The following is a 12,002-nucleotide window of genomic DNA, read 5'->3' as shown; positions in this document are numbered from 1 at the left end:
CTTAGATTGAAATATTGATTCAAGTTTAATTTATAATCAGCTAAATTACTGACAGCATATTTATTTCATTGCTTTTTGTTTTACCTTGAAAAATAGGTAAAAAAGCTATACATACATACATACATACATACATACACACACACACATATATATATATATATATATATATATATATATATATATATATATATATATATATATATATATATATTTCTCATTTCTCCTATTTGGTCTCAAATAGGGCAAATGTAAATAAACCAAAACCAGGTTCTCCGTTCTTTTTAGAGAACTCCTTTGCAGGACTCCTTGCTTACAACTGCAGTACATTTTTATAAAAAATAATATGTTTTTAAATATTTGTTAAAAACTATTATTATGTCATGACAGTATAATATAAGTCAAATAATCTGTGAATTTTTTTTAGCTCGTCTGAACAAAACATTGTTCTGTTAGAAACAATCAATCAGACTCTGGAGGAGGGCCTTAGCATTGTCTATCATGCTTGTGTATGCGCTGCTCACACTATCTGCCTTGCTCCTTGCCACGCTTCAGCTGTTTCACCATACCAGGATGTGCCATAAATGCTCAATCTAATTAGCATGGCCACCAATGACAGTGGATTTCTGGAACAATAAGTTTTTTTCTCCATTATCGAGCAGGATGTGCATGAGCATGATTGACAGCGTTAACATACTCCTCCTGGTTCTCATTGGTTGTTTTTGACTGAGAGGCACTGAGATGAGGTGGAAGATCTTGCTCTTTTCACAGATCATCTGTGACAGTATTAACAAATGTGTAAAAAAAACATATTTTTGTAAACGTTATATGCTGCAGCATTTAGTCTTTATCTCAATCATAGCCAAATTTGTGGCTATCATTGAGATAAAATTGATCATCTTGATATATCAAAATAATCTGATATCATATCAAAATGATATCAAAGTCCTGAAATTTCAAAGCTTTTTTTGAGGTGCCAATAACCATTGGCACCTCTATGGGTTATCTTGGAAATGGATAAGAGTAATTATCTATTTCCATTGGATGTCATATTTGCAACCCAAAACACATATACTCAAATTAAAGTTTCACACACTTTTTTTTCTTGAGATGATCAGATTGAAACAAAAGATTACTTTGTATTTTTTATTTATTTTAATCATGACAAATTATGTTTATCTTAGTATTTATTGCTTACCCAGGATGAGACCTGTTCCTACCAATACTAATTTAACAGAACAATAGATGATTGTTTTAAAGCATTTAAACATAAACGGTAAAATTCATTGATAAGTGATTATCAGGAAGTTGAGTCACATGCTGAGCGATAGAGCTGGGGAATTCCTTAAAAGTCTAGTGCTGAGCTCAGGATACAGCCAGGAATGTACCTTCTCTGTGTTCTCAGGCCCCGAAAGGCCCCTGAGTCACTGCCGGGCTAATACTCTGGAATCTGAGAGGAATCCGCTCTGAGAAACTGAACAATAAACAAAAAAAATAAAAAATAAAAAATACCAGACCAATAACAAAACCTCCTGCTATGTGTGCGGTTCATATGACGTTTACAGATCAGCCATTATTTTCTGAGTTTCTTGGAGTAATTAGGCCATAAATACGAACAGATTAGGAATAGAAAGCAATCTCAGTGTGGGAGTTTTAAAAACACAAGACTTTACAAATAAACAGGAAGCTGAGCTTGTAGGGGAGCATGGGAAGAGTGTGAGTTGGCTCTCATTCCTCAGTCTTAAGGAAGGTATGGCATTCCTTCAGGGCGCATGCTTTTCTAAAGAGAACTGTGGTTGTATGGAGGATATTATGGAGAAGTTTTTGTCAGAATAATTCCTCCATATTATGGGATATAGTTGGAGATTAATCATAGCACATAAAAATCCCTTCTACTGCATAAATGAATCAGATGATGTCTATTTAAAAATTTCCTCTTTTATTGCCCAACCAGTGAGAAATATGTATTTTTTTAATTCTGGTGAACCAAATCAGGTAAACAACAGGTACTGAAAAATTGATCACGTTCACTGTAATTTTGACGTATTTTCTGATTACATCGGCTAATAATTATCTGACAATTTTAAGAAGCACATATTATGTGTAAAAGCTCTAAACCTTCAGCCCAAAATGCTCAGTTGACGATTAAACATGAAAAAAAGTTGAAAAAAAAAAAAAAAAATAGACAGCAATGTTTAGGCCAGAAATAAGATACTCTGGCTTTGTGCAGAAACACAATGAACATTTTGCACCTTTCTTCTCAGTTGTTAGATATGACTTGGTGGTTCCTGTTTGGAACCCACTTTGGGTTCAGAGTTGCCTTCATTCTTCATGGCGCGTATTTAAGAAGGTGCTGAAAATATTTATCTGGGATTTTGGTCCCCATTGACATTTTGTCAGCTGCTCCTCCATGATGCAAATCTGCTATTCCACTGCACTACCATATAGAGATCTGGAGGCCATTGGAGGGCACTGTGTTAATAAAGGGCTGGATATGGCCAGCAACATTACTCAGGAAGACAGTGGTGTTCAAGCCATTCTTCACACCATTACTAACCAGAGGTTAATTGAACTACTGTCTCCTTTGACCTGTGACATCAAAAAGCCATTGCTGTTCACACAATTGCTGCTCAGCAGATTTCTCTCTCTCCCTTTCTCAGACCACTTTCGAGAAACCCAAGAGAGGATGGAGTGCGAAAACCTCAGCAGATCAGCAATTTCAGCATTACTTAGACCAGCTCATCTGGCACCATCAACAATTCATGTTCAAATTCAATTAAATAATTTTTCGTCTCCATCTTTGCCTCAAGTAGATGCCTGAATGCTTTATGTCATTAGTAATTGGACTGACTGAATGGCTTTTTGCGATAAAATCAACTCAATAGGCGTGCTAAAAAATTAACTCATAAGTTCTCATAAGTTATTCATGAGAACTTATGAGTAAAACCGAAACAAAAACCAAACCACCTTAAGGAGGAAAATAAAATAAAAAAAAAGGTTGTCTTAGATTTGTGTGGCTATGGATCCCAAGACTTGATCAATTTGACTTAAAATGTGTCAAATCATCTAAATGCCTAAAGGTAGAGGGTAGCATTTAGGAAATGTTGCAACAAGACATCAGCCTGCGGTACGCCGTAAACAACCTACAAGATTCTGATTGTCAAAGGTCTTATTGCTAATATGTGCATCTCAATGGCAGCAAAAAAGAATGCAGCAAAAGTTTTCACTCACACAATATTTATGTGCCTTCATAAACGATTTGCTATCTCATAACACCAAGAAAGATTCTTGATATAGCTTTGAGTCATGCTTTCTATTGGAGACCAGCTGGCTCTGTCATGTTCCATGTAATTTAATAAACACTGTAGACAGATTTATCATCGACCGTATTCACACCTTAATGTGTTACTGCCTGCTGGAGTGATCCAATAAATATTGAATCACTTCTGTTAGGGATTGTGTTTGTATTTCAGGGTGTCTGCGCTTTTTTCCCCCTCGTCTATCTATGTCGAATTATATGAGATTCAATCAGTTTTAACCTTCTTGCCACCTTCCCCCTGTTTGTTTTGCTCCATGAGTGTGTCCAAGAGTTTAATCCACTGCTCCCCTGACTCCAGGGGGGCCCATCATGTGAGAAATGAACAAGCAAATGGAACATCACTTTCATTAGTGAAATTAGTCAGCAAAAATCATTACATATGTACTTTTACTTCTGTGCAAATTATTCACTCATCAGTCACTTCAACATCATCATCCTCGTAATACTATGCATGCAAAATAGACAAATATTTTTATTTGTTCACTATAGTATTTAAGCTCACTCTTTGTTGAGGACCTTCAGAGTCTGCAGTCCACACATCAGTGATGCTCTTATGTAATATTTCATTCAGAACTTATCGATACTTGTTTTTTCTGTACGTAAAATGAAAATACTCAAATTTGAGTGTTTTGCTTGACCGGAGCCATAAATTATAACAAGTGGAAACTGCTGTGATGACGTAACTCAGTTTGGATCAATAGCATCTACTGTTTAGGCAGCAAATATGGATGGGCAGGGGAGGAGGGAGGCTTTATGTAACCAAACAATCTCCAGCAGACCAATATTATGGTTTGGCTGTGACTGAGGATTTAGGGATACTAAACCACTGACTCTCAGTGAATCTCATGTCAAAAGGTCAGACTTAACAATTATGCATCACGAGCTATCAAAGGGGGCCGACTTGAATGACTTTGCCACGGGCTCACTATTATGTGGGTAGGGGGGATTGCAGGCTGTTGACCCAATGACCTTGGAAGCTGCCTTTAATGAATATTGTATAATGGTGTACAGTCCTCTGAAAACGTACTTTGTCCCTGAAAGATTTCTTTTGTTTCAGATTATCAAACAAATGCACATATGAAACAAATATAAATTGAAAAAAATATATGAAAAAGTTTTCAATTTATGATTTCTTTACTGACTGAGAAAAGGCTGTTCAAACTGATCTGGCCTCGTGTGAAAATCAAATCGTTTTTCATGTTTAATCATAAACTGACTGTGATTTACCAATTTGTTCGGAAAGCTGAATTCATTAGTCTTTCACAGTGAGACAGGCTTCAGACATTTCTCAGACATTCAAACTATTTGTGCAAACAATCAAGGGTTTCTTAGTTTTCGTCTTTAAACCTTGATGACCAAGCTGATTCTTGACTCTCTTTGTCTTCTCAGGCTGGAAGATTTCTTTCTCTGTCAACTTCTCACAGTTCATATTCATTGATTGTTTTTTATTAAATGTATTTTGGCCAACAATAAAGGATAACTGCAGCAAAATCAAACATTTTTTCTGATAAGTCTAAAGAAAGTCTACAGAAAGACTCATTATCAGTCTTTGCACTTAGCTTACTCTGCACCATGTTTCTCTTAACACATGGGTGACATATTGATACTCAGTTAACTTAAAACCCAAGTCTTTCAAAAGACATGAGGATATCAATGTCCTTCGCAGGCAAGTGTGTAACTTTGTGTTGAAAGTTGGTGGGGACGAAGAGGAGCGGGGGGCATGGGGTTAGGGTGCTGATGCACCCATAGTTTACTGGGAGACCTTTTCTTTTCTAGTGCTAAGAATAATGCCAAAACTTAAATGTGAATGCCAGACAATCTTATTCAATAAATTAGGACATACGTCCTGATCAAGCTTGTCAGATTAATAGTATCTTTCAAAAAGTAATCTTTTAGGAGGTATTAAACATAATACAAAATATAAATATGTTAAAACATACTTAATCTAATTAATCTATATAATGTCTTTCACTTGGTGATGGAACTGCTGACAAAGGAAAATTTCAGTCAAATTCTAATTCATGGAATCAGCTGTATTTGCTGAATGCTTACCTACAGATGACAACGGTTTCATAATTCAGCAATAATTTTTGTGAAGAATTATCACATAGTTGCCTTTTATTGTCTGATTTTATCAAGTGCTAAAAACATCAACAACGTGAGATTCTGTAACAATCAAAATGTTATTAAACATTTCAAAAGCAGAATAAGTAACTTCTGTGTAACCAAATTAATCCTTGTCAGCGCAAACTTTGTATTTTTCAATTATGTGATTCTGACTCCACAGTTGTCCTTCAGTTGGTTGGCAAAACCTTTGTCCTGCTGACTTACACATAGCAGATGAGATATGATGTGTCTTTCATGAAGCAAATATTAAAGACCCAAAACCTTTTTTGGGTCTGGTTGGGGCAGTTGGTGATTAGAGTGGCCATCAAGATTACTGGATTCTATAAAATGTGGCTTAAAGCTGAGATGCTGTTGTTTGGATATGTAAAATTCTCTCTTCTAATAAATCTATTGTTGGGTTTCTGTCGGTTCTAGAAACAAGAGATAACAATGCAAATTTCTCCTTGTAATGGCACATAATTTAATTTTACTTAACAGGAGCCATGATTTAAAATTTAACAGACTTTGGCTCTTTTTGCTTTATGAAATATTTCATCCTATTTGATTATTGCTCTGAATATTGTCATGTTCTACGAGCAAATGATGCAATTTGTCCTGTCAGCTTAACGTCACACGCAGACTCGTTACCATGACAACCAATAAACAACAGCCCCTGGAGATTAGTTCAAGTTCATCAGTAAAAAAAAAGCAAAAAAAAAGACACATTTCCCCACACAAAGAAATTCGTGAAAACACCAAACAGAACATTCTGTCCGTTGCAGAATTATGTTTTTGAATTTTCATTTTGCGATCATTAATCATTGATCGCCTGAACACTAGCAGTGGTTGATTAGCCATCTTAAACAGCTGCTCCCCTGATTATCTGTCACAAAATGTATGTGGGTCGCCTTATTTTAAATTATTATAAAAGTTAAGTTAGCATAACTAACCTATTCTCCACTTTCTTATATATTTTTTTAATTTAAACTTTTTACTTATCTGTGAAATGTGATCCCTTTGGACCTTGTTATCTTGCTCTCGTAGTGTTGTCAATTAATGTCAAAACTCTGCGTCCCTTTTTCAGATTCTTTGTTTGATTGTGTCATTTCCCGGTGTTATAACACCGGACCACCGGTATTCCTGACTCAAAGCTGGGTTTCAGTCACGTGACCCGGATGACGCGCGAAATTCAGATGGAGGGGCATCCACCATCAATCCTCCTTTAATCCCGTGTGTATGAGACCTGTGTGCGTTTTTATTATGTAAGTATACATTTTTCTGCCCGATATTTGGGTTTATGTCAGTTATTAGCCCAGGAGCTGAAATTGGCCTCGTGTTTTTATGGCCACGGATAATGCAAGCTATTACTTGTAATAACTCAAGTTCTATGCTATTCTTTGCCAGATACATTACCATTGTAGTAGCATATGAACTCGGCACTCAGCTAGGTGCTAACAACATTAGCACTCTGAGGACAACCATGCTAGGGCATAAACATGGTATATCTTACCTTACATATGAACACTTGTCTTACTAAGTAACTGTCCAATAAAATATCTGAAAATACAATTTAATCAATTTGATTGTTTCCTGTTAGAAAGTGATGCTGCTGGCATTGTTAGTTTCCGCACCCCCTGCTCTTAGCTGTAGATTATTGATCCACTTTTCTCCTTTTTTTCAGTAAGTTTTTTAAAATTAACTCCCTTGTGACCAACTCCCTTCGAGACACAAAAATAATGTGTTTCGAAGGGACACTACCAATCAAGGTGGACAGCTATGTCTTGGTAGGTTTTTAGTCGTGTTATTTTTCATTTTTAGATAATTGACAGAACAGTCGTCTGTGTAATTTTCAATGATTAGCCTTAGGGCAGGCTAACACTGCTTTAAAATCACCTACAACATGATCTCTGATCTAAGAGATGTGTTCATGATGAATTGTCTAATGATTCCCAACAAACCGCTGAGACTTTATAATAATGAAGCATCTGTACTAATCAATTTGGCGTCTCCTAATTATAATTTCTTAAGTGACAACAATAAGCATAAGAGGGGCTTAGGACTTCTTAATATTTCATGATTCTCTAAACTGTAAAATGATTTTCTTGAGCATATTTGATTCTCTTGAATGTTTGGAAATCAGTGTAAAATGTCAGACACTAATGTTATGTAAAAGCCCCAAATATGTGGAAAATGTTTTCAATGAATTTAGCCAGATCTTATCGATCAAGTTGAATACATCTGAAATCTGTGGAGTCGGGGAAAAAAGAAAACAAATTTGTGGCCATGACTTGTTAAAATTGAGTCTTTCCCACGAAATAAATGAGTAATTGCCATTCTCATTATTCTCGTTCCCATTATTAAGTCGCAGCCACAATTTTTTTTCTCCCATGTTACCAAACCAACTTTATAGAGATAAAAAAACAACAACTTATTTTCCGTTTTTGTTGCTTTTTGTTTGTTTTTTAGCTTTCTTTTACATAAAGGGAGGACATAATAAAAACGCAACATTGACATAGAACCTGCAACACTTAAAAGAAAGACAAACACATCAACAGCTATTTACATTACATTAAAGTTTGAATACATTGAATGCTGAGGTAACACTTTATTTGAAGGGGTGTGCATAAGACTGACATGACACTGTCATAAACATGACATAACACCTGTCATGAACATAAAGAAGTCTTTATGAATGTTTATCACAGTTGTCATGAAGTGTCATTCGGTAAATAATGACACTTTTAATGCAAAGTTGCTCTAAAACTCCATTAAAAGTGCCAACTTTGCATGATTTTGTAAATTATGATAATTTAATGCAAAGTTGGCATTAAAAATAACCTTGTTTTACTCATTAAACAGCCAAGGTGTTGAGTCTCTCTTCAACAGTAACAAATGCACTAAAAATAAATAAGACTCAAACAGGACCGAGCTGTCTGAAAATGATGATGCAAGTGATGATGTTTCAGTTGTGTGCACTTTTTGTCATATGGTTGTGTGATTTTAGGCATCTTAAATAGATTAAATGTGAGGGTATCACAATGTATTCACCGCCAGAAATTATATTTGTTGTGACATTTGGAAAAAGGTTTAGAAGGTATTCATTTTCCAGTATTTATTGTCCCCATTATAGCACAAGAAATATAAGGCAAAGAATCAGGCAGAAGTTTCCGTTCTGCAGAGAATCAGGTTATTTGTCATCACTTACCAGTCAGCAGCCCCCTCAGCAGAGACTACTTTTGGCACTGCAAGAATTGATCCAGCATTAATCCTTACAGGAACACAAAACAGTGGCTGGACTGTTCACTCAAAAGCTGATTTACTGTAACCTTAAAAGCAGCAATTAGAAATGTACCACAAGAAGCTTTTCCATTCCTATGCCCAAAAAGATATTGATTATAATTTAGCAGTGAGACATTTACCTAAGAGACAAAACTACTGTATTTTATTATCACTGAGAAAATGAGCAGTTTGTTTGTAAAGGGTCAACGTTCCTTAAGCCTTATAAGAATCTTTAATTAATTAGTGTATTGTTCTCCACCAGTGGGGTAATAATGTGATGTGAGGAGGCTTCCTGATTTGATTCATGTGTGGGGTGTCAAAGTCAACACGTGTTAATTCCTTTTGGTTATTAAAGACAACATAGAAAGATCAGACGACTGGCTGCCGAATAAGCATGACTAACTAAAGTACGCATTTGTGGTTGAACTGAAAACAATAATAATAATAATAATAATAATAATAATAATTTATGCAAGAAAACACTTGCAAAAAATGAAGAAAACGAGCCTAATCAAATGTTCAAGTAGCTACAGTCATATTCAGTAAATTACAATATGCATTCAAGGCTCATTTGTCAGATCAAAAGTGCCTTTTGAAAATAACAAGCTGAAATCAGTTTTTAAAGATATTTTTCCATTAAACCCACATTTCTAATTATCTCTGTGTAAACGTGCTTCATTGAGTGAATTGAGTTACTGAAATAAATGGAAAAAGCAACATTTGATTGTGATTCCCCCCCCCCCCCCCCTTCCTTCTCTGTAAATCTTGAGAAGAATCAAGATTGATAATTTTTCATACAGTAATCTGGACGTGAACATTTCCTATGAATAAATGCGGTCCTGTCTCATATGCGTGGAATGCGTTCATCTTTTACAATAACAGAACTCCACGTCGAGCAGAAACAAAGAGGGCGTATGCTGAAGGGGAGGCGCGCTCTTCCTGGAGACTCCTCCTCTCTGCATAATGTGCCGGCTGCCTCATTGAAATGACTAGACAGCAGAAAAACAGACTCTCAGCGGCAAGTCGGGACACTGGCGAACCGGCTCGGGAAACAGCCTAAAGTGACCGAGAGCGGGGCTGGAAAATGGGCTGCATTTAACCAACAGAGAGTCCTTTGAGCAAGCAGCATCAGTATAACAAAGAATAAGTTTTATTCGCCTCAAGGAAGCGGATGGGAATTATTCGGGATTTGGGGTTTTTCTCCTCCTCAGCTGTGGTACCCTAAGGTCAGATTACAAAGAGAAGAGAGGTCGGGCTCTGTTGGAGATGGATTTCTTCTTTGCAGCGGTAAGTCGGATCAGTTTTCTTCGCATTAAGCGCAGTTTTAGGAGCTGCTTACTTTTAGTGTAACCCGGAGTGACTGTGGGACCCCCCACGCTCTTTGTTTGGTTCTATCGTCTGTGTTTTTCGGACGCATTTAATTTTTACCTGTAAGTTTTTTTTTTTTTTTTTTTGTAACTTTAGTTTTTTGTTTGTTTAGTTTAGTTTTTTCTGTTCTTGTGATGCTTTTTCATTTATTTTTAGATTTTATAACAATGTTGCTTCCTCTGAGCTGGACTCGAATGGAAACTTAAAAGCCTCTGTTAAAAAAAAATCCGCAACTATTCACTATCATCTAACTGGAGAATAAACAATAACAGGACAAACTGATTCAGTTCCATTATCAGAGCCTCATTTAGAGGATTTTTAAAAAATATATATCATTGTGTCAGTATCTACCTGTAAAAGCTGACCATGCTCCATGCTGGCTGGATGTGTCATGAGCCATTCAGCCCAAACGCCTCAGGGTTGAAGGGAAATTATGGATGCAGGTCTGATTTGTCATCCCCCTGTGACTCAGAGGAGGACACAGACTCTGACAGAGAGACAGTGTGTTGGTGCTGGTAGGATTTTCCTCCCAGTGTTCACCTCTTGTACCTCCTGTTGGCGGCACCAGCCTTGCCCTTCGGTGATGTGCTGAGTTCTGACTCAACGTAAGACTCATAGATCATGCTTCTTGCACAAAAAAAAGATAATTCCATATTTTGGCCTAAAACTCACTAAAGGTTCTTCTTGCAGTCTTACTAACTTGGGAAGTTTTCGGGGGGTTTTTTTTTGTCATATTTTCAGTTTAAATTTACAATTTATGTTTGAATACTGTTTTTTTTTTCATCCACAGTGCCAACTAAAACTAAAACTATTCCCAATCCTCGTAATTTTCCTCATTTTGTCACTTTACAACCACAAACTTCATAGTATTTTATTGAGATTTGTACTGTTGGACCAACACAAAGTAGGGTGTATAGAGGAAGATAAAGAATACAAATAAAAATTCAAAAAGTGTGGCATGCATTTGTATTCAGTCTCAACTTGAACATAAACAGGGCCAACTGACTCAGTGAGTATTTGGAGTTGCAAAAGCTCACGTCCACATGCTTGGCGCGCTACATGACTTGTGATAATATATGCAAGACTTCTTGTGGCTTTATTTCAGCATAGCTTTCTACTTGCCATTCTTCTACAAAGACATGATTTGTGGAACAGTTGTTCTTTTAGCAAATGTTCCCACCTGAGCTGTGGATCTCTGCTGCACCTCCAGATTTAGTGCTGGGCTCTTCTTTGGTTGATTATCCAACCTGTCAGCTAAGGTGGAAAGCCATTCCAAGTTAGGTTTGTAGTTGTATCGTACACTGAATTTTCAAGAAATAGATTGAACTGTGCTCTGTAAGATGCTAAAGCTAAGGCTGTTGTTTAATAAGCTAACCTTTTGACTCATCTGCTGTGTTTGTTGGTCTTCGTACAGCTGCTCTCCCATAAATGTTCTTTATCAAACCTCTGAGGCCTTCACAGAACATCTGGATTTATACTGAGATTAAATTACACAAACTCTTAATTAAATACACTCAAGTCCACGGTTGTTACTGGATAAAACGCAAAAAGTCATCAACTGATCTTTTATGTAAGGTGAAGTGACTTTCAAACACTGTTTTCTTTTTACTTGCTAATATGTTCAGACGAAAACATTTTGGATTCAGCTGTCTCAGATAACGCTGAGCTGGATTATGCTGCATAATCTGACTTTATTAGAGAGATATCCTATGCAGGAGAAGATTAATATTTAGGATCATCTGTAATTTATCTATCTTGCGGATTTTTTCAAATTTCATTTCAACTAAACTGCTTGTCTGTTTCTATTTATTTATTTATATTTACATCTCTGCATTTCTAAGTTTCTAAAATCTGTATTTACATGATGCCATGTCTGATATATGATAAATGTAGATCCACAATGTTCCATGCTAGTCATCTTTTGCAAAGATGC

At 36.2% G+C, this 12,002-nt stretch overlaps 1 protein-coding gene across 2 annotated transcripts in view; it reads left to right on the top strand.

Annotated features, from left to right (window-relative positions):
• Positions 1-9,711: 9,711 nt before the first annotated feature.
• myo10l3 (myosin X, like 3) overlaps positions 9,712-12,002 on the top strand; it is a 66,199-nt gene continuing 63,908 nt past the window's right edge. For both annotated transcript variants that reach the window (XM_016680820.1, XM_007570285.2), the window contains exon 1: positions 9,712-9,988. In XM_016680820.1, coding sequence (XP_016536306.1) covers positions 9,968-9,988 — 21 coding nt within the window. In that variant the 5' untranslated portion in view covers positions 9,712-9,967. The remainder of the gene's footprint in view (positions 9,989-12,002) is intronic.

The sequence above is a fragment of the Poecilia formosa genome, unplaced genomic scaffold, assembly GCF_000485575.1.
Source record: "Poecilia formosa unplaced genomic scaffold, Poecilia_formosa-5.1.2 Scaffold257, whole genome shotgun sequence".
In the NCBI taxonomy this organism is placed as follows: domain Eukaryota; kingdom Metazoa; phylum Chordata; class Actinopteri; order Cyprinodontiformes; family Poeciliidae; genus Poecilia; species Poecilia formosa.
The sequence above is the reverse complement of the archived record's forward strand: the minus strand, read 5'-3'. Positions and strand labels throughout refer to the sequence as shown.